At 43.0% G+C, this 24,775-nt stretch overlaps 2 protein-coding genes across 9 annotated transcripts in view; one reads left to right on the top strand and one right to left on the bottom strand.

Moving 5' to 3' along the window:
• The window catches only part of IL13RA1 (interleukin 13 receptor subunit alpha 1), a 439,968-nt gene that overhangs the window by 204,212 nt on the left and 210,981 nt on the right, over nt 1–24,775 (bottom strand). The gene's annotated exons all lie outside the window — the stretch shown is intronic.
• The window catches only part of MBNL3 (muscleblind like splicing regulator 3), a 123,090-nt gene that overhangs the window by 71,517 nt on the left and 26,798 nt on the right, over nt 1–24,775 (top strand). For all 8 annotated transcript variants that reach the window (XR_014164633.1, XR_014164634.1, XM_081897000.1 and 5 more), the window contains one exon: nt 15,637–15,801. Coding sequence is in view for 6 of the 8 variants with exons in the window: in XM_081897000.1 (XP_081753126.1) it covers nt 15,637–15,801 (165 nt within the window). In the remaining 2 variants the exon portion in view is untranslated. The remainder of the gene's footprint in view (nt 1–15,636; nt 15,802–24,775) is intronic.

Here is a 24,775-nt window from a genome sequence, read left to right as displayed (position 1 = left end):
GGTCTCCATTCTGTTCCCAGAAGCACAAGAATGCGGCACCACCATAGACAACGTAGTTCTTAACACTTATGTTTGGAGGGTGTGTGGATGAATTCTAAAATTAAAGCTCAGCTGAATTTATTTCCAAGTCGCCATTGTGAGGCATCCCAGGGTATCCTTTGAGACAGATGAGTACTTTCTATTGATAGGCTGTGATTGCAATGTATGCCTTTTCCACTGTGGGGTTGTTAGAGGTGGGTTCGGGGTGACTTTTAAGAGACAAGCAGAAATGTTTCTGGTTGGTACACACACACACACACACACAGATGTTTTTGTCTTGTTTTGTTCACAATTTTGTTTTGGATTTTAATCCATTATGTTAAACAACTCAGACAGTTACCAGCGTTTTGATGCTTTTAGGTTTAATATACGTTACACCCTGCTTTTATTTTGGGTGGGTGGGAACAAAATAAACTAGTTTTTAAAAATGTATAAAACTAATTACTGCTGACAATTTGCCACCCTGGAATAAGCTGAATGTCCAGACAAACTTTTCTGATCATAGGTGTAAGTGGCATTTTTTTTTTATAATAATAAAAACTACTGGAATATGCTTTGTGTAAAAACTGGCCCCTAGTCTGAACCAATTCAGAGATTTCAGTGCAGGGAACAAAACTGTCCTACGTCTCTGAGCCCCACAGGGAATGAAGAGGCTGCAGAAGCTCCGGCAAGTGCAATCAAGGTTTAACTGAAAATCCGCTTGCATCTCGAATAGAATAGAATAGAATAGAATAGAATAGAATAGAATAGAATAGAATAGAATAGAATCATAGAGTTGGAAGAGACCACAAGGGCCATTGAGTCCAACCCCCTGCCAAGCAGGAAACACCATCAGAGCACTCCTGACATATGGTTGTCAAGCCTCTGCTTAAAGACCTCCAAAGAAGGAGACTCCACCACACTCCTTGGCAGCAAATTCCACTGCCGAACAGCTCTTACTGTCAGGAAGTTCTTCCTAATGTTTAGGTGGAATCTTCTTTCTTGTAGTTTGGATCCATTGCTCCGTGTCCGCTTCTCTGGAGCAGCAGAAAACAACCTTTCTCTCTCCTCGATCTGACATCCTTTTATATATTTGAACATGGCTATCATATCACCCCTTAACCTCCTCTTCTCCAGGCTAAACATGCCCAGCTCCCTTAGCCGTTCCTCATAAGGCATCGTTTCCAGGCCTTTGACCATTTTGGTTGCCCCCCTCTAGACACGTTCCAGTTTGTCAGTGTCCTTCTTGAACTGTGGTGCCCAGAACTGGACACAGTACTCCAGGTGAGGTCTGACCAGAGCAGAATACAGTGGCACTATTCCTTCCCTTGATCTAGATGCTATACTCCTATTGATGCAGCCCAGAATTGCATTGGCTTTTTTAGCTGCCACGTCACACTGTTGGCTCATGTCAAGTTTGTGGTCAACCAAGACTCCTCGATCCTTTTCACATGTACTGCTCTCAAGCCAGGTGTCACCCATCTTGTATTTGTGCCTCTCATTTTTTTTGCCCAAGTGCAATACTTTACATTTCTCCCTGTTAAAATTCATCTTGTTTGTTTTGGCCCAGTTCTCTAATCTGTCAAGGTCGTTTTGAAGTGTGATCCTGTCCTCCGGGGTTGTTAGCCACCCCTCCCAGTTTGGTGTCATCTGCAAATTTGATCAGGATGCCCTTGAGTCCATCATCCAAGTCGTTGATAAAGATGTTGAATAAGACCGGGCCCAAGACAGAACCCTGTGGCACCCCACTAGTCACTCTTCTCCAGGATGAAGAGGAACCATTGATGAGCACCCTTTGGGTTCGGTCAGTCAGCCAGTTACAAATCCACTGAGTGGTAGCATAGTCAAGACCCCATTTTACCAGCTTCTTTACAAGAATATCATGGGGCACCTTGTCAAATGCCTTGCTGAAATCAAGGTAGGCTAAATCCACTGCGTTCCCTTCATCTACCAGGCTTGTAATTCTGTCAAAAAACGAGATCAGGTTAGTCTGACATGGCTTCTTTTTCAGAAATCCATGCTGACTATTGGTGATCACAGCATTCCTTTCTAGGTGCTCACAGACTGTTTGCTTAATGATCTGCTCCAGAATCTTCCCTGGGATTGATTTCAGACTGACTGGGCGGTAATTATTTGGGTCCTCTCTTTTCCCCTTTTTGAAAATAGGGACAACATTTGCCCTCCTCCAGTCTGCTGGAACTTTGCCTGTTCTCCAGGAGTTCTCAAAGATGACTGCCAGTGGTTCTGAGATCACATCTGCCAGTTCTTTTAATACTCTTGGATGCAGTTCATCTGGCCCTGGAGACTTGAATACATCTAGATTAGCCAAGTATTCTTGTACTATCTCCTTAGTTATTCTGGGCTGTGTTTCCTCTGCTCAATCATTTGCTCCAAATTCTTCAGGTTGGGCATTGTTTTCTTTATCGGAGAAGACTGAGGCAAAGAAAGCATTGAGGAGTTCAGCCCTTTCTGTGTCCCCTGTTTGCATTTCACCATCTTCTCCTCTGAGTGACCCGAGTTTCTTTGTTCTTCCTTTTGCTACGAACATACCCATAAAAGCCTTTTTTGTTGCTTTTAACCTCTCTAGCAAGCCTGAGTTCATTTTGTGCTTTAGCTTTTCTGACTTTATGTCTACACATGCTGGCTATTTGTTTGAATTCCTCTTTGGTGGTTTCCCCCCTTTTCCATTTTTTGTACACATCCTTTTTAAATCTTAACTCAGTTAAAAGTTCTTTAGATAGCCACCCTAGCTTCTTTAGGCACCTTCCATGTTTCCGTCTCATTGGTATTGCCTGAAGTTGTGCTTTTACTATCTCCCTCTTAACAAACTCCCAGCCATCATGAACTCCCTTTCCTTTTAGTATTACTGTCCATGGGATCTCACCCAGCACTTCCCTAAGTTTTATGAAGTCTGCTTTCTTAAAGTCAAGAAATTGAGTCCTAGTATGCTTGGCTGCTCCTTTCCGCTGTATAGTAAACTTCAGAAGAGCATGATCACTCGCGCCTAATGATCCTTCCACTTCTACCCCACTAACCAGGTCATCAACATTGGTTAGGACCAGATCTAAAATGGCTGTTCCTCTTGTTGCTTCTCCCACTTTCTGGACAATGAAGTTGTCTGCAAGGTCAGTGAGGAATCTGTTTGACCTTATGCTTTTGGCTGAGTTTGACATCCAACAAATATCCGGGTAATTGAAGTCCCCCATTACTACTATCTCCCTTCCTTTTGCATGCTTGGCCATCTGTTGCAGGAAGGCATCATCTATGTCCTCCGTTTGGCTTGGGGATCTATAGTAAACTTCCACAATGAGGTCCCTGTTATTCTTCTCTCCCTTAATTTTGACCCAAATGCTCTCACTTTGGCTTTGAGGTTCTAAATCTTGGATCTCTTCACAGGTATACACATCTAACTTGTGACATTCATGCTTTTTCCTATTTCTTCCAGCAGAAACAAAACCTGTCTTGCCCTGAGGGTACCCCTCAAGAAAACCGCACCCCCTTGTTTCTACCTGCTCCACTGGCTGCTGGGCACCCGTCCCACTTTAGAAACTGAAATCCTAATTGCACCCTCCGGCTCATTAACTCCAAACGGCTTCCTCTCTTTTTGTTGCCCCTCTCAACTTTTCCCTCCACCCCGCCTGCAGCTTTGGCCTCCCTTGACCTCACCTTGGGAGCTCCTGTCACAAGAGATTGGCGAGCGTCTGTTTGCATTGTCCTCCCCGCCTGGGTTGGAAGATGCTGGAGTGATTTGTGCCTGCCCTCCCACTGCCAGGTCACAGCTTTGCACATTATCCCAGGAGCCAGCTTGGCTTGCAGCGCGGCAGGGACAGCCACACAGAGATTAGGCCTGTCAAGGACCGCAGAGCAGCGGTGTAAAAGGCCAGGGAGAATTACATGCGTCCCGACACATGCATGGATTTACCAAGATTCCCAGGGTTCAGGAAAAACGCTTCTCCTCTCTTGATGGGAATCACTCTTTAATATCCCTCCGCCCCAGCTTTTCATGCAAATCCTCAAATTGTGTAGAATGTGTTAGCTTTAGAAGCAGGGGCAGCTAGTTGTTAGGGGTGAGTAAAAATCAATGATTTTTTAAAAATAAAATGAAATAAATTGGATTTTTAAAATTTAAATAAGATTTTTTTATTTCAATTGGATTTTTTAAATGAAATGCTTTTGGAGGAAAAATATTTCTAAAGATTTTCTCTTTAAGTTACATTCTAGTCCAAAGGCTATTCATCAGGAAATAAGGATTTGTTTAAAGTTTTTCATGTGTGCTAAAACTCTTAAGTTCTTTTTTAAAAAAATGTTTAAGCACATCAGTTAACAAACATGGATACATATGCTATAATGTTATTGTTTTAGTTAAATAAATTGTTTCAGTTGCTATGAAGAACATGGTATTTTTCTCCTTCCAATAAAGTACAGCAAAAAAATTATCCAAATATAGTTGACTTATTAAACCTCAATAATTTCATAATTATCTGTCTATATGTTTTTAATAGTATAATCAATCAGTAATTTTTTATATAACTGTAAAAAATTATTTTTCCAAAAAGGAAACCTTCCTCCAGTTGTCAATATTAAGAGGATGCCAGCAAGGTTGAACCTTTCTGTAAAAGAAGGATTTAAATCAGGCATAGGCAAACTCTGCCCTCCAGCTGTTTTGGGACTACAGCTCCCATTATCCCTGACTACTGGTCCTGTTAGCTAGGGATGATGCGAGCTGTAGTCCCAAAACATCGGGAGGCCTGAGTTTTCTCAGGAGGCCTGATTTAAATCAAGTCTTACTAACTAGTGATTTAAATCGTGATTTAAATCAATTTGATTTTAATCAAATCCCCTCTGGGGGCCAGAGAGCCACATTTGCTCATGGCCTGTCCTTCAGGGGCATATGCACACAAGGGCACAGGCTTCCTCCCTCATTTGATCTTTTCAGATCAATTAAGGGTGGGGAGGTTATTATTTCCTCTCTGCTCACTCATTAAAGCATGTTTTCCCAAACTTCTGTCTTCAGCTGTTTTTGCATCACCCATGACCACTGGCCTTGCCAGCTAGGAATGATGGGAGTTGTAATCCAAAAACAGCTGGAGACCCAAGTTTGGGAAACACTGCATTAAAGAATCCATCCGGTGACCAGGGGGCAAGGAGGGTGGTTTACATCTGAGGGCTGGGCTGGGCAGAGAGGTTTAAATTTTTCTGCACTGTGCTGGCTTTAATTCTCCCACCCACCCATTCACTTTTTAACCATCTCTACCAAAATCAGTGTGGGTTGTTTTGGGGGGACAGGGTGAGATTTGCTTAGGGGGCTAGATTGGGGCCCCCAACCAGCATAGAAGGTGGTTAGCCACTGGTGCTTAAAGAATCAACTCCATAACAGTATTTCAGAGCCTGAAACATAGCCCAGGCAAGATAAGGCAGCTGTGTGCCAGAGCCCAGGAGCCCAGGATTGAGATCGGGTGCCAGGAAGGTGGTGTGAAAGAGCTCGCATCTGCCTCTACAAGGTTTGTTTTCAGGATAGAATCCTGACATCTCCAACCCACCAAGGCAAAAGCAGCCCTCAGCCCGGTCAGTGGCTTTACAGAACCTCAGCACACATTCCCTCCTCCTGGGTCCCCGTCCCCAAGTCCCAAGGTCAAACTAGATGTGCCAGGCAGCACATGATGGTTCATGTGCATGCACAAAGCTAATGTTAACAAGAAAAGGGTTTGCTATGCATGTCAAGGGATTGCATTGTCCTATTACTGCAGGGACTTACAGACACACAACCTGCTTTATAGGTGAATGGAGAAGCATGGCCAGCCGCTCGTTGTGTCCAGTTTGTGAACATGCTCGCCCAGCAAAATGATATTGAATCCATGGTGGTCTGCCATATAAGCTGGGTGGGCTGTGTTCTGGGTAGTGCAGGGCTGGTTTGGGGGATATTTGGCCATCATGCAGGAATGGGATGCAGAAAATGTGAAACAGCACTGCTTTTCTCTCTCTTCATTCTTCACTTGGTTAGAAACAGAGGAATAAAGTTGTGAAATCCCATGGGGCGGAGTGGCACATGCCAATTATTCCATTGGGGGACTACAATGAAAAATGTGGTATTATTATTAGGCTATTTATTTATTTATTTTTACCGTTAAAAGGTACCATATTTGTTTTCAGATGTTTTTATTCTTGCAGTTCCGTAGATTTTTTTCCCTTTTAAATGGGAGAATGCGAATCCAGGGATAATAATGTTTTTGCTTAACCTTGGTCAGTTAAGAGTGTGTTTTGTTTCTTTCAGTATAAGCATATACTGTATTTTTTGCTCTATAAGACTCACTTTTTCCCTCCTAAAAAGTAAGGGGAAATGTGTGTGCGTCTTATGGAGCGAATTCAGGCTGTGCAGCTATCCCAGAAGCCAGAACAGCAAGAGGGATTGCTGCTTTCACTGGGCAGCGATCCCTCTTGCTGTTTTGGCTTCTGAGATTCAGAATATGTTTTTTCTTGTTTTCCTCCTCCAAAAACTAGGTGCGTCTTGTGGTCTGGTGCATCTTATAGAGCGAAAAATACGGTATATCTCCCTCCCACCCCCCAATACCCTTCTGTGTTTTTAGGAGCACATGTGAGAATAGGGCTTTCAGTTGAGGCCTGTTAATTTCGGGAGATAGCATGAGTTAAAATGCCAAAACATTTGCTTCTCTGAGGTAATAAATCTTTGCACAGAATGACAGAGGGCAGTTATAGAGAAGTGGAATGTTCAGCTTGAAGACTGAATCTGATCACTTACCAATGGGAAATAGAGAACTCTTTGTTCAAGAGTTGACCTGATTAGTCTAGTGTCTTCCTTTACACTATGAGAGCTAGTAGCTTTAAAAAAATTAAAATGGGAAAGTTGATAACTTCCATGTTGGTACTTTGAGCTGTAAGAAATTCACAGAGGCATTCCTTCAGAACATTTCTGACAAAAAGCATCTTGAGAGGATAAAGAAAGATTAGAACTGTTTGAGGGGTTCCAGTTAGTCTCCATAGATGTATGACTCCAAGAGACAAAACAGAATGAAGAATTGCAAAACAGGACAGTAGTTGTTGTTTAGTCATTTAGTCATGTCCGACTCTAAGAGGCTAATTTGGCAAGCAGTTTTCAGAGACCAAACACTGGCTACCTCTTCCATCAGGGTAGCAAACCATGGTCTAGACGGCTTAGATTTCACATAAATTTGATCGTCTTATGCAATACTCCTTACAAACAATTTTCTAGGGGAATTATTGGACTATTCTTGTTCTAGGAATACTTTGGGGAGGGTGAGGAAAGGGGAGGTTAGCTGGTGGGTATTCAGAATTAACCTTCCAGCTTCTGAAGTCATGATTGCATTTTCTGTTAATCCGCTTCTTGGCATGGCGTGGAGAAAATGAAACACCATTATTAGATTTGAGAGCTTTGCATGGCAATGTTAAGCATGGCAGAGGCATATTTCTGGGTCTCGAGGTCAGTCTGAGCACATCATGCAAACATTAGTCATGCTTGCTCTACACCTCCCGGCCAGTGCTTTTCCTGCAGGAGAAGTTGCTTGCCTGTTTAGCTGTGTTCTGATATCTAGACTTCCTCAATGAATGAAAAAGAGGCATGGGCTGGGCTTTGTGTTGTGGTTCAGGAAAGTTCATGGTTGTTTTTTTAGTCATAAGAACATAACAGCCCACTGGATCAGGCCAATAACCCTTCTGGTCCACCATCCTGTTCTTACAGGGGCCAAACAGATGCCTGCGGGAAACAGCAGGCAGGAACAATCCCCCTTCCAGCCCCTGGCATTTAAAGCATTGCAGCCTCACAGCTGGATTGCCATGCTGGCTAGGAGCCATTAACAGCCTCCTCCTCCTCCTCCTCCTCCTCCTCCTCCTCCTCCTCCATGATTTTTTCCAAGTTTGCGGCCATCACTGCCTCCCGTAAGATCAAGTCCCACAGTTTAACCTTGCACTGTGGGAAGGAGGACTTCCTTTTCCTGACCTTCCAACATTCAGCTTCCTTGGGTGTCCCTGAGTTCAGGTGGTATGAGAAGGAAGCAAACCCTTTTCTCTATGCATCTTGCTCCAGAATTAAGGGGTGCCTTGTTTGGGGGGCAAATGTAGAGGCAGTTTCATTGAATGTCTGCAAGTTCTAGTGTTCTAAGAGGAGAAAAAATTTCAGTCATGTTGCCTCTTACAGTTCTCTAAGCTAAAACGTCCCAAATGCTGCAACCTTTCTTCATAAGGGAATTGCTCTTATGAATCGCCCCCTGATCATTTTAGTTACTTTTCTGAATCTTTTCAAACTCTACCATATCCTTTTTGAGATGAGGCAACCAGAATGGTACGCAGTAAGCAAGACCTGTACTCTGTACACATTGTTTGATGCATAGCTGGCCCTATCTTTAGGCAGAGTGTTCCAGCTGCCTCAGGCGGCAAATACTTAGGAGCCCTAACTGTTCCCTCTGGGTAACCTAAGCTGGCTTGCTCTATGCCCTGGTGCCTTCAAGTAGGGTGGAGGGTTCTGTCCTGTTTGCCAGTGTTAAAAGTACGATTCAGTTTCTGTTCTGGAATTGGGACGGGGACATCTTTTCCTTTGTTTGAGGAAACAAAATATATTGGGTTGACCCTGGCGGGGTTAGCTTTGTTCCTGGAGCCAAGATAAAATAAGACAGCAGCTAACTTTGAGTGCTGCTAGCTGGCAAATAACTTGTAATCTGAACCATTGTGATGTTGTGGGTGGTAGGTGTTGCTTTGCAGCCATGAGGTCTAGTAACTTTCCAAAAAAAAAGAGTTGGATTAGGCCTCACTTGAGAACAGCAGAATAATTACTGCAGCAAGATAAATTTAGAAAGAGGGCTCTAGTGGCAAGAGCAGTCCACTCATTGTGGGAGGGAACTCTTTCTTGCTCTCTCACATGCCTTAGGCCTCCTTTACCCAAGAAGCACAACAGAGTAGTATATGAACGGTATTGTTTTGAATGCTGCTGCTGTTGTTATTATCAATTCCCTTGAGGTGGAAAACTTGCACCAAGGAGATGTTGACTTTCTCAATATGGAGGGTTTAAAAGGCAAAAACAGTGGGGCAGCATTCAGAAATAGTATCCTCCACTTGCAGTCTGAATTGGTACAAGTCTACTCTTAAAAGCCTGGTCCATCTCATTCTGCCACAGACATTGGGAGGTTCATCTAAGTCCTTTATAGACCAGGAAGTCTCTGCCAGGATAACTACAGTATGTGAATTCTGCCTCTCTCTCTTTCCTTCTCTCTCCTTCAAACCCTTCCACATAACACACATACAGCTAGATTGCCATCTGGAAAGGCAGCTCCCTGCGTTCTGTGAAGCCTTAAACACCTTTCAGTCATCCTCCCCAAATACTGGAGTTTCTACACAGTCATTCCCCTTGCTTCTCCCCCCTTCCTCCAATTTTCTGCCAATTCTTAATTAGGGCTGGGGGATAGGGTGAAAAGAGGACAGAGCTGCTGCACATTTAATTCACAACTATTAAAAGTGCAAGAGCCCTTGTCTGTTTTTTCACCAGGCCACCCAGCTTTTAACTGCCCCCTTCACTTGTGCAATGACAGCAGTTTGATGTGTACAACCAGCAAAATATTGTATTTTGCTTCTCTCCAAGAAAAGCTTCACCTGCTCAGCAGATGTCTCTAAAAGATGCACACAGGGCAATCATCTCTTGCACAATCTAGAATTTGTATGTTTCTTACGGCAGATTTCTGTTGTTTGAGCTTATGTTGTTCTGTGCACATGCTGATGACGCTCTAACCGCCTTGCAAATCTTCTAGAATGTTTCAAGCCTGGAAAAACCTTTGCTAGTCATTTGTGGCCTATTTGTTTTGTTTGTTTGTTTTTTAAAAACTTCTATAAACAATTCCTGCCAGCTCATCTGGAAGTGATTTTTAACTCACACCAGGTGAGTAACTGTTTATAAGCCAGCATTATATATGGAGAAGAAAATTTCGGGAGCAAGTCACCTTCCTGTACCTTTTGTGATCTCAGGAAAGCGCTGGAAAATGTGTCCCACATTTCCTGGAATGGGCTTCTTATCCAGATTGAAACTAAATTGTCAGCTCATATGGGCTGTTATTTATAAATCCAGAAACTGTTTATGTTCATTAGGCTGTTGATTTTCTAAACTATGCAGCAACACAAATACAAACTGCCCTGTGTCATTGCTGCACTTGATTTTAATTTCCACACACACACCACCCCCTCCTTCCAAGTAAACTGAATCTCATTTCTTGCCATTGGTAATACTACTTTGATGCAGACTTCTTCTTTTTTATGTTTCTTCTCCAAATACAATGTGGATAATGGGTACAGCCCTAGAATGACTGAGAACTTAGTCCAATATTTTTCAAAAAGTTCCATACTGTATGTTTTATCCATTTCTGTGCTTGCGTCCTATACAGATTATTCATAATCATCAGAATGTATATAATGCTTTCTTCAAGTGCTCAAATCACTATGAGGTCCCATCTGCACTGTACATTTAAAGCATTCTCATCCCATTTTAAACAGCCATGGCTCCCCCTAAAGAATCCTGGGAACTGGGTTTGTTAAGAGCCCTGAGAGTTGTTAGGAGGCCCCCTCCCCCTCACAGAACTTCAGTTCCCAGAGTTCCCTGGGCAAAGGGTTTGATGGTTAAGCCATTGCTTTCACTTACTATCCCCTCCCACACACAGCCACCAGGCCTGGGGCTGTGCCTACCGTCTAGTTCTGCGAGGTTCTGTCAGTTTCCCATTTCTCTAGTCTTCAGTTGGGGTCTCCTAATCTTTGCATTGCTTCCACGTTCATTTGTTTTTAAAGTCCTCGTGAAAATTCACCACCATCTCTGCTCAGATTTCTCAGATTTTTGTGTATAGTTTTGCCTGGTGTGCACATTTTCACAAGCAGTTTCCCTCTTATATTGTGTATTTGATTTCTATCCCTCTTCCTCCCAAAGTGGGCAAACAATAACATAGCAAATTAAAGCGGGAAAAGGCATACTGTACTTAAAATAAAATATTCAAAACAATTAAAACCATCTAAAAATACTTTTAAATAGTTTCTCAAATGCAGTTTATACGATATTTTATGTGTACATATGTGTGTGTTTATGAGCAGTTTACCCATATATCTTCAGTTTCGCCTTCATTATTTGGTTGGGTGAACTGCATCACTAAATTTTGAGACTAAGCCTACGTACGCATAACTGGTGTAACCACATTTTGTGTTCCTTCCTTGTGCCTCCCTGTGTTCATTTTTAGAATGTAAGCACCTTTGGGCAGAGACTGGTATTCCAATAAAGCACATTGATAGTGGTATAACAGCAGAAACAAAAATGGTGGTGATATTTGGTTGTGCTGCAGAGTCCAGGACATACCCGCCCCCAGTGTATTTATCCCTGGGCTGCTTCTATCTCAAAAGGCATATTGAGAGCTGAGCCTACTCAAATTCCTAGGTTTAGAGCATGGCTGGAATCTCTGGGAATGAGATGGGGTAGTGTGCAGCAGCAGCAGCACCAACTGCTATTTGTAGTCATGAAGGTGGCACCTCAGCATTTATTCTCTGGGGCCTGAATGTTCTCTGCTTCCCCATCTGCACAGAGCAAACGAGCAAGCAGGCAGCCTGGCTCCTCTGTTTCATAGTGTTTTGCGCGCACACACCCGTCGAATGTAGGCAGAGGAAGGTCAGAGGCACTTGCATCCTCAGATGTCCTTGAGAGGGAGATTCAATCAGGCAGGGAAAGTTGTGGAATTGGATTATGAGATTTGCAATGAAAGTGTGGCACGTGGGTGGGGAGCGGATAGAGGAAGGATAACTGCACTTTCCTCCGTTATTCTTGATAATTGTTGGGTGTCTAGAAGAAGTGCAAACTGAATCACAGCATTTTGCAAATGACACATGCCAGTGAAACATGCTGCACACATTTAGGCCACCCTGAGATATTCAGATGCAGGGCAGTATACAGATGTAATAAATAACAGCAACAGCAACAATTTCCCAGAGAACACAACTTCCCCTCTTCCCCACCCTAGGTTGGGGTTTTTTATGCCTTTCTCCAGCCATCCCTTTCACCAGAGCCATCATATGCATGGAATCTTCCTCCTTCCCAGTGTTTCTACCCCACCATTCCCAGACCATTGGCATTTCTGCTAGGACTGATGAAAGATGGAATCCCAAAACACTGGGCAGGCCGCAGGTTCCCCTGATCTACATAATACTGATTCTGATGACTCACAACATATGCAAGTTGCAAAATATGTTGCTTATGCCATCATCCCCAAACACCATGAAATTTGTAAAGGAGCGGTGGAGCTCAGTGGTAGAGCAGGTGGCCCCAGGTTCCACCCCCAGCATCTCCAGGGAGGCCTGGGAGAAGATGCAACTGTCTGAAAATTCAAGAGAGTTGCTGACAGTCCATGCATACCAGGGATGGAGTCCCTGTGGTCTCCAGGTGTAGCTAAACTACAGTTCCCCTCTTCCTTGACCATTGGCTGGGGTTGATGGGAACTGGAGTCCCGCAATATCTGTAGGGCTACTGGTTCCCCACCCCGGTGCAAACAATACTAAGCCAAGTGGACCAACTTCCCACCTTTCTTTAAAACTGGATATCCTATGATGTAGGAATTACGAAGGGCTACAACGCAGGGCTAGAGGACCTGTTTTGCATGCAGAAAATCTAACATTCAATCCCAGGCACCTCCAGGCAGGGCTGGGAGTGTTCCCTGGCATGAAATCCTACTAGTCAGTGTTAAGCAAGATGGGCCAATGGCCTGACTTGGCAGAAAGCAAGCTTCCCAAGTTTTTGTAGGTTCACAGCCTTCTAAGAGGAGTTTTTTTATACCAGCTCATATCTATATTGGATCTGCAAAGTATATATGTGCTGTCATACATACCCAGGATTTATTGGGAGCTAGGGCTCAGCTCCCACTATCATTACCCATCAGCATACAAAGTGATGAAAACAAGAGCACTTCTGCACATACATAGATTGCTGCTCTCTTCTCAGCAACATATATATGCCAACAGTGATATTTATGAGAAAGGAAAACTGATCAGAGGGGAAGAGCTTGTGGGGTAATTTGGTCACATTAGTTCCTAGGAATGCAATGTTCTTCCAAGCTGTTGAGTTTAAAATTGACGTGTGCCACAAATATGATCAGAATGTAAGAAGAGTCCTTTCAGAAACACACACTGGCCAGCTCATCTCATTTCCTTAGAACTGTACGCCTTGTGCATGCCAAACGTTAAGCTGATGCAGCCTTCGGAGGAGTATGTCCATCCAGCCTAGTTCTGGGTCTGCTGCAAGTGGTGGCAGCTCTCCATGGTCGGAGCAACAGGGAGACGGTGGCCTTTGGCTTCTTTGCTGACCCAGGATTCTTTTTTTTTTTTAATTTTTAATGGGTTGCTGGGGATTAAACCTGGGTCCCCCCCCCTCCCTGCATGCAAAATAGGTATTCCACCACTGAATTCTCCAAAGATGTAGAATATTATTATTACCACTGGCGGTAAAGCAGGAGAGAATGTCAAGAGATGAACTTTGGGTTGCATAGTAATGCCAGGAGAAGCTGGAGGCTTTTCTTGCAGTATCTGCTCTGAATTTATTAGGAACTTCAAGCAATGGTTGACACCAGAGCCCACCGCACCCTCAGATTTTTGCATGAAAACAAATGTGTGTATTGTCCATTTGGGTTGCTTTAAGAGCATTCATGGAGGAGAATGCGATCAGTGGCGATGAGACATGATGTCTGTGCTCTTCCTTCATGGCCAGAGGCTTCTGAAAACCAGTTGCTGGAAACTGCAGGAGAGGAGAGTTGCTCTTGTGCTCAACTCCTGCTTGCTGATTGGGGCATCTAGCTGGCTGCTGTGAGAACAGGATGCTGGACTAGATGGGCCATTGGCCTGATCCAGAAGGCTCTTCTTAACGTTCCTCAGTTCGCTTCATGAAATGCTTGTAGTGCAACCCTCAGCTGTCAGGCATGATTTTATATGCATGATTGCAAAGGGAAGAGAAATGGGAAAGTGGGAGTTTAGTGGCAATAAAATGCAGAAAAAGAAGAAAGATACAGCCTGTGACAATTCATTCTGAGCTTAAATGCATGCAGAGTAAGCACTATGGTCGTTTGCAACATCAGTAACAGGTGATATAGTAATCTTCAAGGCTGCTTTCAGAGAGACACTCCCCCCCCCAAGCTTATCTGACACTCTGTAGAGTTGCTGATCAAAATGATGACTATTTCAGTGAAATCTTGGCTCAGGGATCAAACTTCTGGGGAAGCCAGAAGTGTACTTCTTAACCGCGCCCACACATTGTTCCCAGATTCCTATGAATGCAAAAACATCTAAGCAGATTTATCCTAGATTTGGTCAAAAGGCATGGTGACATGAGCCTTCCATGTCCAGTCTGTGCTTCTGCTAGAAGGAATTTGTATACATTGCTCTAAAGCAGGGATAGGCAACCTAAGGCCCACGGGCAGCCCAGTCGCCTTCTCAGTCCGGCCTGCGAACGTTCCGGGAATCAGCTTGTTTTTACATGAGTAGAATGTGTTATTTAAAAGGCATCTCTGCGTTATTTGCTGGGCATAGGAATTTGTTCATTTCCGCCCCCCCCCCAATATATATCTAAAGCCTCATAAACATTCTGATCTATCAAAAGACCTGGACCGCCTTTAGAAGAGGTGTAGTTTTTGGAAAGGCAGACCTAGTGCCATTGATGTGGTGCAGGATTGGTGGGGTGGGGCAAAAGTGGATCCTTTGCAAGATCCAGAATAAGAAAGGGGGGGGGACCTAGGACCATGGCCTCCACATGCAGTGGAAAAGGAGCTTGTGCATATGGTGACACAGTTCTGGGAGTGGAATGATCACTTTCTCTTCACAGGGAGTTTTTACAAAAGGAAGTCCACCAACTGCAGGTTAGACCACATTTTTCAAAACTTCCTTTTGTAAAAACTCTATGAAGAGAAAAGTAGCTCAGCAAGGAATTGCTGGCACTGTAACCTAGGGGTGGCCAACCTATTTGGGCCATTGAGCACATTTGGAATTTTGAGAACGTGCTTGTGGGCACCAGGCACAATATGGCTGCTGGGTCAGTGTGCAGAGCCCACAATGGCAGCCACATCTAATGGGACAAAAGTGGGTTGTCATCCCCCCCCCCGCCGCATAAAGTAGCTCAACAATGGGGGGTGGGGAAGGCATCTACATCAGCCACCACCAGACTCCCTCAAGGAAATAATTCTTTCCTCTGTTTCCTGGCATCCACTCCTGGCATCCAGTGAAATGTGGGCAAGTTAAAAAGGATGTATGTTCAGTGCATAAGACTTGGGTCACATCTATATTATACAAACATAAATTTAAAGCATATGACTTCCCCCCTCCCCAGGAATCATGGGAGCTGCAGTCAGTTAAGGGTACTGGGAATTGCAGTTCTACAAAGGGCCAACTACAGTTCCTGAGATTCTTTGGGGCAGGAAGCCAAGGCGGTTAAAGATGCTTTAAATGTATGGTGTGGATTGAGTCAGTGCAAACAAAACTGAGCAGGAAGAATCTTGAATACGTTGTGGATTTTGGGGGGGTTGTTACTGAGATCTTTTGTGGGCGCTAAAGGAAGCACTGGCCTAGCTCAGCAAAATATTTCACATTTCCCCCCAGGGTCGCTGCACTCGAGAAAACTGCAAATACCTTCATCCTCCGCCGCACTTAAAAACACAACTCGAAATCAACGGACGCAACAACCTGATCCAGCAAAAGACAGCCGCAGCCATGTTTGCACAGCAAATGCAGTTCATGCTACCGGGAGCACAATTGCAGCCAATTGTAAGTTGCCTTGCAAACCTGTTTTTGCAACAGTGATTTCACATCCTAGTCTGCAGCCAATCCTTGCCCACAATTTAAGCATTCTGATGTTACACTTAACTGATGCAACACATAACCATGGTTAAGGAAGACGACCCTTGGTGCTACAATCTGTACAGGACGCTTATAGTCCATAAATGCATAAAACTCAAGTTACTCTTGTAAGAAGTACCATTTAGTTTTGGGATGACTCCTGTTCGGCATGAATTGTAAAATATGGGGTGAATGGTTTAACTTTCACCTTTTAAAGCCCTTAATGGTTTAGAATCAGGTAACTTGAAGAACCTCCTTCACTCCTTCCATCTTGCATGTCCCTTATGGTTCATAAACCTTCTGAGCTGCCCCAGCCATCCCTCAATATTTTCAGACAGGCCTTGGTAAAATACCTCTTTTTCTACAGCCTTTATTGTAAATTGGACTGCAGTGTGTTCATCTTTTTGGGGGCTATTATGTATGTGCTGGCTTTTTTTAAAAAAAAAGTTTTTATTAAGGTTTTTCATCTTACAAAGCAAACAGATAAGCAGGGAAAGGTGCATATATTGTCTCCACTTCCAATCCATAGTCATTTTCAAGTGATGTGCTGGCTTCTTAAAGAGTATTCTGCACTATGGATGTCTGAAACATTTTTAAATTGTCTTTGTATTTCCCAAGTTGAGCTGGCCCCAGTTTTAAGCCGAACTGAGACTCCTGTTTATGATGTTCTGCATTTTTTTTATAGAAAAAGTAAAATTATATGCCAAAGCATCTCAAATTCTCAGCTAAGAAAACATGGAGTTATGGAGTTCAACTCCAATGTATTTTGCAAGAGTGTGTGTATTTGTTTATTTTTGCAAGGTTCTCAGTCTGTAAGGCATGTGTAAGTGTTCAGGAACCCTCAGAGGCATTGTGGGTGGCAATAAATTTTCAGAACCCAGGGGGCAAACAAAGAATGTTTAAACCACAAGTTCTGCTTTCCTCAATAAATCATTCTTATCAGAGCCATTAAAAAGTGTGTCCATTTCCCAACCCGCTCCTTGGTGGTGCTTTTCAGCAATCAGAACAAGGAACCTCATCCAATAATCCAGATATCCTCCAGGCAGAGATGAACAAAACAGTAACTTGTCTGGAGGAAGATTGGTCTAAACTTCTGGGATCACACAACCCACCCACTCAACACCAACCCATAAAATCCAGTTTATGTTAGTTAGACACAGTAACATAACACAACAAAACTCACTGAGCTCAGATGCCCGTTGAAAAATTTGGGGCCCCTTCATCAGGTTTAGCTCGCTGACAATTCGTGTCAGGATTTGGCCTAATGCAATTACCTGTGACCGGGTTACAAAGGCCTTAAAATAGACCAAACAATTAAATACTGGTGGAACAAGGACAGGTTCTACAACAGTTGTATAAAAGGCAACTGATTTGCAAAGCTCTGATTTGAGTCTGCTGTGGTCACATTGTGTAGGGTGAGGAACCAAGTCATAGAATCATAGAAGTCATTTTACAAAGGCCTGTTTTCACTCTCACTTTGAGACTGGGTGGTGTGGGATACTGACACAGCTCACAGACCAGAATGTAAATCTTAAATTAGGACTGAAGCATCTCATTCAGAGATAGCCAGTATGGTGTGCTGTAGATGTTGTAGGACCACAACTCTCATCACCCCCAACCAGCTTGGCCAGCCAATGGTCAGGAATGATTTCAGTTTGTAGTCTAGCCATATCTGGAGGGTGTCCAGTTGGCTTTCCCTGGTCTGAGTAATGGGGAGGAGGGTTGTGACAGACAGCTGAACCAGACCAGCATCTGGTGCTGCAATCCCCCTGAAATGAGCCTCCCTCTGATTGGCTGTCAAGACAGACAGTCAGAGGTGGGCAGAGCCAGCACTTTGGGCAGGAGAACAAAAGGTGCCATTTCTGAGGGAGAGTGTCAGTTAGAGCTGGATTTGGGATGGGGGACAGGGAGCAGGAGAGGGTTTGTCTGAGGGAGAGCTGGCTCTGGTTGGAGCAGAACATCCGCTCTGAGGAGAATACCTGTAGTTAGAGGGAAGATCGCCGTGGCTTAGAGAGGGAGGCTGTGTGGAGCGTCTTGGGAGAGGATTCAGACAGGAGTTAAAGTGGAGGGCTGAGTCTGAGGCAGGAGCTGGGGGGACAGGGACTCCCTGGGGCTCATTGCAGTCAGGAACAGAGGGTACCTCTAGGTACCTCTAGGTAAAGAAGACCCCCAAACCAGAAAGAAGGGGTGAGGGGATCCCCTGGGTCTGTTACACTAACTGGAGGGGAATTGCTAGGAGAGGGGAACTGGCACAAAGCACCCCTCGCTCATGAAACAAAGTATTAAGTGGTGAAGGAAGCTGTGCTGTGTTAAAAGTATTAACCTGCCATTATTAAGCAAAAGGACCCAGAGAGAAGTAACAGAAATTGAAGTATAACAGCTGATTTCTGAGTAACAAGTTTAAGAAAGGCTGTGCCTATACTGCTGTGTTTAAGCCTGTAACATCATTGTATTCAGTTTAAGTGATAAGTTAACTTCTATCTGAAAGAATGCATCTCCTGACCCAACTTTGTTTCACAAACTTCTTTTTTTTATTATAATGTTTTTATTGTTTTTTTAAATGATATTTATTAAAATTTCAAAAGAAATTACAAAAGTAATAGAAAAAATAGAAAAAAGAAAACAAAAAATACAAAATACAGAAGAAATAAAAACAATTAAAAATAAATCCATCTTTCCATGTCTTGCATTTCATTTACTTGTTTCCCTGACCTCCTCACACCTCCCTTTTTTGTATTCCAGTTCGAATGGTTATTTCAGCAAATCCTTTCCCTCTTTGTTTTTATCTTAATTCTTTATCTTAACATATTATAACTTTATATTTTCATCTATTAACAATCCATTTTTACATACTCCTTTTTAACATTGTTGCTAAAACCGCTTCATTTCATTCCAACATCATTTTAGCATTCGTTAATTTTACAATGTTTCTGTAGGTAATCTTTAAATTTCTTCCAATCTTCTTCCACCGACTCTTCTCCCTGGTCTCGGATTCTGCCAGTCATTTCCGCCAATTCCATATAGTCTATCACTTTCATCTGCCATTCTTCCAGGGTGGGTAGGTCTTGTGTCTTCCAATACTTTGCAATGAGTATTCTTGCTGCTGTTGTAGCGTACATAAAGAAAGTTCTATCCTTCTTTAACACCAATTGGCCGACCATGCCCAGGAGAAAGGCCTCTGGTTTCTTCAAGAAGGTATATTTAAATACCTTTTTCATTTCATTATATATCATCTCCCAGAAAGCCTTAATCCTTGGGCACGTCCACCAAAGGTGAAAGAATGTGCCTTCATTATCTTTACATTTCCAACATTTATTATCGCGCAAATGGTAGATTTTTGCAAGCTTGACTGGTGTCATGTACCACCTGTATATCATTTTCATAATATTCTCTCTTAAGGCATTACATGCCGTGAATTTCATACCTGTGGTCCACAACTGTTCCCAGTCAGCAAACATAATGTTATGTCCAACATCTTGTGCCCATTTAATCATAGCAGATTTCACCGTTTCATCCTGAGTATTCCATTTCAACAGCAAGTTATACATTCTTGATAGTATCTTAGTTTTGGGGTCTAACAATTCTGTTTCCAATTTTGATTTTTCCACCTGAGAGCCAATTTTTTTGTCCAGATTGTAAGCCTCCCTTATTTGATAGTAATGAAGCCAGTCTCGCACTTTATCTTTTAGTTTCTCAAAACTCTGCAATTTCAATTTGTCTCCTTCTTGTTCCAAAATCTCCCAATATTTCGGCCATTTGGCCTCCATATTGAGCTTTTTCTGGGCCTTTGCTTCCATCGGTGATAACCACCTTGGGGTTTTGTTTTCAAGTAAATCTTTATATCTTATCCAGACATTGAACAATGCCTTCCTGACAATATGGTTTTTAAATGCTTTGTGTGCTTTAACCTTGTCGTACCACAGATATGCATGCCACCCAAAAACATTATTAAAGCCTTCTAAATCCAAAATGTTTGTGTTCTCAAGAAGCAGCCATTCTTTCAGCCAGCAAAATGCTGCTGATTCATAATAGAGTTTAAGGTCTGGCAGGGCAAATCCACCTCTTTCCTTTACATCGGTTAGTATTTTAAATTTTATTCTGGGCTTCTTGCCCTGCCAGACAAATCTAGAAATGTCTCTCTGCCACTTCTTGAAACAGTCCATTTTGTCCAAAATTTGCAATGATTGAAACAAAAATAACATTCTTGGCAATACATTCATCTTTATAACAGCAATTCGACCTAGCAAGGAAAGCTTCAGATTTGACCATATTTCTAGATCCTTTTTCACTTCTGACCAACATTTCTCATAATTATCTTTAAATAAATTTAAGTTCTTAGCGGTCATGTTAACCCCCAGGTATTTTACTTTCTTAACCAGTGTTAAACCTATCTCCTTCTGAAACCTCTCTTTCTCAATCGGTGTTAAATTTTTCTCAAGAACCTTAGTTTTTAACTTGTTCAACTTAAATCCTGCCACTTGACCAAATTCTTGAATCAGTTCCAATACTCTTTTAGTACTAGATTCTGGCTCCTGTAATGTCAGTACTAAGTTATCTGCAAAAGCTTTCAATTTGTACTGTTTGGCTCCGACCTGTATACCTTTAATCAGATGGTCCCTTCTGATCATATCGGTTAACAAAACCTCCAGGACCGAAATGAAGAGCAATGGGGAAATTGGGCGGCCTTGTCGTGTCCCTTTCTCTGTCTTAAATTCCTCTGTCACCACATTGTTGACAATTAGTTTAGCCTTTTGTTCTGAATAAATTGCACCTATACCATTTTCAAAACCTTGACCAACCCGCATCCCCTGAAGATTTTTCTTCATAAAACTCCAAGAGATATTACCAAAAGCTTTCTCCGCATCTACAAATATTAAGACTGCTTTAGTATTAATATTCACTTGCAGTTTTTCCAAAATGTTAATTATATTTCTCGTGTTATCAGACAAGTGTCTGCCCTGGAGAAAGCCAGCTTGGTCTTTAAAAAAAACTGGGTAAGGTAATTGAGAGAGCGGTTGCTGAACAGCTTGGTAGGTTTCTGGAGGAAACATCGGCATTAGATCCTGTCAGGGAACTGCCATCAGAACAAGAAACAGAGGCAGGGCCACCCAGCGATGCCGGAGAGGGGACGAGCAGGGGGGAAGGATTTCAGCGTAACACCCATAGAGAAGAGAGGGAGATGGAGGAATTGGTGACAGGGCTCCAAGACCCTTCCCCCGACGATAGTGGAGAGAGCGCTGGGACGCCCCTGCCTTCCCCTTACTTGCGCAGACGCGTTCCGCGCAGAGAACATAGGAGGAGACTCGGGGTCAAACAGCTTTTATGCTGGAAGAGGTTCAAGAGACGCCCACTCTCGGATTCTGCAAGTGACTAACAGGTCACGGAGGGCGAGCTCCGACCCTGGGCATGGTTGGGGCAAGCAAACTAACTGAACTGAAGTAAGGTTACGCACAAGTAACCCCTAACAACCATTACAGATCCATTTCAGTCCTGTTTCCGTCCTGGTTTTGGTTCTGGTTGCCCTCACAGATGATCTCCGTAGACAACTGGATCGAGGTGGGTCAGGACTGCTGATCCTTTTAGATTTGTCAGCAGCCTTTGACATGGTCGATCATGATCTTCTGGACCACAGCATCGCAGACGTGGGGATACAGGGCATAGCCCGTAACTGGTTGTGCTCTTTTATCTCTGGTCGGGGACAGAGGGTGGCACTAGGGAGGGAAATGTCGTCGCGTCACTCCTTGGTGTGTGGAGTGCCACAGGGCGCAATTCTCTCCCCGATGCTTTTTAACATCTTTATGCGCCCCCTTGCCCAGATTATCCGGAGCTTTGGGCTGGGCTGTCACCAATATGCTGATGACACTCAGCTCTATCTGCTGATGGATGGCCACACTGACTCGGCCCCGAACACACTGACCAGATGCTTGGAAGCTGTGGCTGGATGGTTTCGTGGGAGCCGATTGAAACTAAATCCTTCGAAGACAGAGGTCCTATGGCTAGGTCGGGATGGCATGGGGATGAGGGACCAACTCCCTTCTCTTGCGGGGGCCCAATTAGTGCCATTGCCTTCCGTTAAGAGTTTGGGTGTAATCCTTGACGCCTCCCTTTCCATGGAGGCGCAAGTTACAGCAACAGCCAAGGCGACATTTCCCCCCCTTCGCCGCATCAAGCAGTTGGTCCCTTACCTTTCCCACCCTGACCTGGCCACAGTGATCCATGCGACGGTCATCTCCAGGCTTGACTACTGTAATTCGCTCTACGTGGGGCTGCCCTTGAAGCTGTCCCAGAAACTCCAGCGGGTACAAAATGCTGCAGCGAGGCTCCTCACGGGGTCTCTGCCATGGGAGCATATTCACCCAGTGCTTTTCAAACTGCACTGGCTCCCGGTGGAGTACAGGGTCAGATTTAAGGTGCTGCTTTTGACCTTTAAAGCCCTTCACAGCCTTGGACCCTCGTACCTACGGGACCGCCTCTCCTGGTATGCCCCACGGAGAGCCTCAAGGTCCATAAATAGCAACACCCTGGTGGTCCCAGGCCCTAAGGAAGTTAGATTGGCTTCAACCAGAGCCAGGGCCTTTTCAACTCTGGCTCCAGCCTGGTGGAACGCTCTGCCTCATGAGACCAGGGCCCTGCGGGATCTGATTTCTTTCCGCAGGGCCTGTAAGACAGAGTTGTTCCGCCTGGCCTTTGGCTTGGAACCAATTTGATTCCCTCCCTCTCTTTTTTCCCCTTCTTTCTTTTCTTTCTCCTCCTGCGATGAGGCTACATTTTAATATTTTAATGTTCCATTATTTTAATGTTGTATTTTATTTTTGTTTTTAAGTTGTAATCATTCATCTTGTTTTTATTATTGCTTGTAAGACACTCTGAGCCCGGCCTTGGCTGGGGAGGGCGGGGTATAAATAAAAAATTATTATTATTATTATTATTATTATTATTATTATTATTATTATTATGTATCTCCTCCACTAATACTTTTTTTAATCTTTTAGCCAAAATATCTGCAAAAAATTTGTAATCCACGTTAAGCAGGGATATGGAGCAGTAGTTCTTAAGTTGTGTCTTTTCAGACTCAGTTTTCGGTATCAGTGTAATGTAGGCTTCCTTCCACGACTCTGGCACTTTTTTCCCCTCCAAAATTTCATTACAACCCTCCTTTAGTGGTTGAATTATCCAATCTTTCAAAGATCTATAGTATTTTGAGGTTAAACCATCCGGCCCTGGAGATTTGCCCAACTGCATATTCTGGATGGCACCTTCTACCTCCTGTTCTGTTATTTTATAATTCAACATTGACTTGTTTTCTCGAGAGATTTTTTGTAATCCATTTCTTTTTAAAAATTGGTCTATATTGATCTCTTTCTGTGGTCCTTGTGTATATAACTGTTTAAAGTACCTCTGGAAACATTTTCTAATTTCCACTGGATTCTGTATATTCTTTCCTTCCACTTCCAAATTAGTAATGGTGTTAAGTTTTTGTCTTTTTTTTCATTTGCCAAGCTAACAGTTTCCCACATTTATTAGCCGATTCAAATGTCCTTTGTCTCATCTGTTTAATTTTCCATTCTTTTTCCTCATTCATCATTTTCATATATTGGACTTGGTATAACTTTATTTCTCAGAATCTCTGGTGACTTTGGTTTCGCTCTCAGTTTCTTCTCGCCCTCTTTTATTTTCTCCAAAATTTTGTCTTTTTTCTCATTTCGAGTTCTCTTCTTTATTGCATTCTGTTGAATTAGAAACCCCCTCATAACCGCTTTGCTTGCGTCCCAGATTAGTCTTTTTTCAATGGTAGTGTTCATATTTATCTCAAAATAGTCTCTCAAGGTTTTTTGGGCCTTCTTGGTAACCTCTTCGTCTCTAAACAAGGTGTCATTCATCCTCCATCTGAAGGAACCAGTTGGTGTTAGTTTCATCTCCATTTTCACAGCATTATGGTCGGAGCAAGTTTTAGGGCAAATTTCCACTTTTTGAATCTTAGGAGCCAGTCCTCTAGTTATCCAGATTTGGTCAATTCTTGTCCATGACATTTTGGCTTCAGAGAAGAAAGTTCCCTCTCTACCCAAGGGATTCTTTGTTCTCCAAATGTCAATTAAGTCCATATTGTCAGTCATCTCAAAAAAGGTTTTTGGTAGTCTGCCATCCTTAGTGACTACCTGTCTCTGTGCCTTGTCCATATTTGTAGATACCACTCCATTCATATCTCCCATCATGATAATGTTGTAATCCATATAGTCCAGCAATGTCTCATGCAACTTTTTAAAAAATTCAGATTTCCCCTCATTTGGGGCATAAACTCCTACTATCAAAAATTTCTCTCCTTGTGTTTGAATTTCAGTTGCCACAAATCTTCCTTGGTCATCTTTAAAAATAAATTTCGGTGATAGGCTCTCTTTTGCATAAATCACTACTCCTCTTTTTTTAACCTTATCCGATGAAATAAACTCTTGACCCAATCTTTTATTGATCAATACTTTCCTATGTAGCCTTATCACATGTGTTTCCTGTAGACAAATCAAGTCCAATTGTTCCTTTTTCAATAAATGAAAGACTTTTTTCCTTTTCTCTGGGGAGTTAAAACCATTAATATTCCAACTTAATAGTTGCAGAGCCATGGCGTTGTTACTTTACTTTTCCTCCAACTGCACCCAGTAATTGTTCTTGTTCTGTCGATGGTATCACTTTCTCTGAGTTGTCCAATCCAACAGATAGTGATGCTATGTCTAGTATTCCTGGTTTTAATTCTCTTGGCTCTTCTTCAGATTCTTTCTGCAGGTCTTCTCCGTAATCTTTCAAAAATCTTTCTTTATCATCCACTGATCGTATTTTTAACTTTCTTCCTTTGAAGGTAAAAGATAGGCCTTGGGGGAATTCCCACCTGAAAACAATTCTGTTACTCCTC

Source organism: Podarcis melisellensis, assembly GCF_964234715.1.
Source record: "Podarcis melisellensis genome assembly, chromosome: Z".
Lineage (NCBI taxonomy): Eukaryota > Metazoa > Chordata > Lepidosauria > Squamata > Lacertidae > Podarcis > Podarcis melisellensis.
Note: the sequence above shows the minus strand (reverse complement) of the source record. Positions and strands in the feature narration are given on the sequence as shown.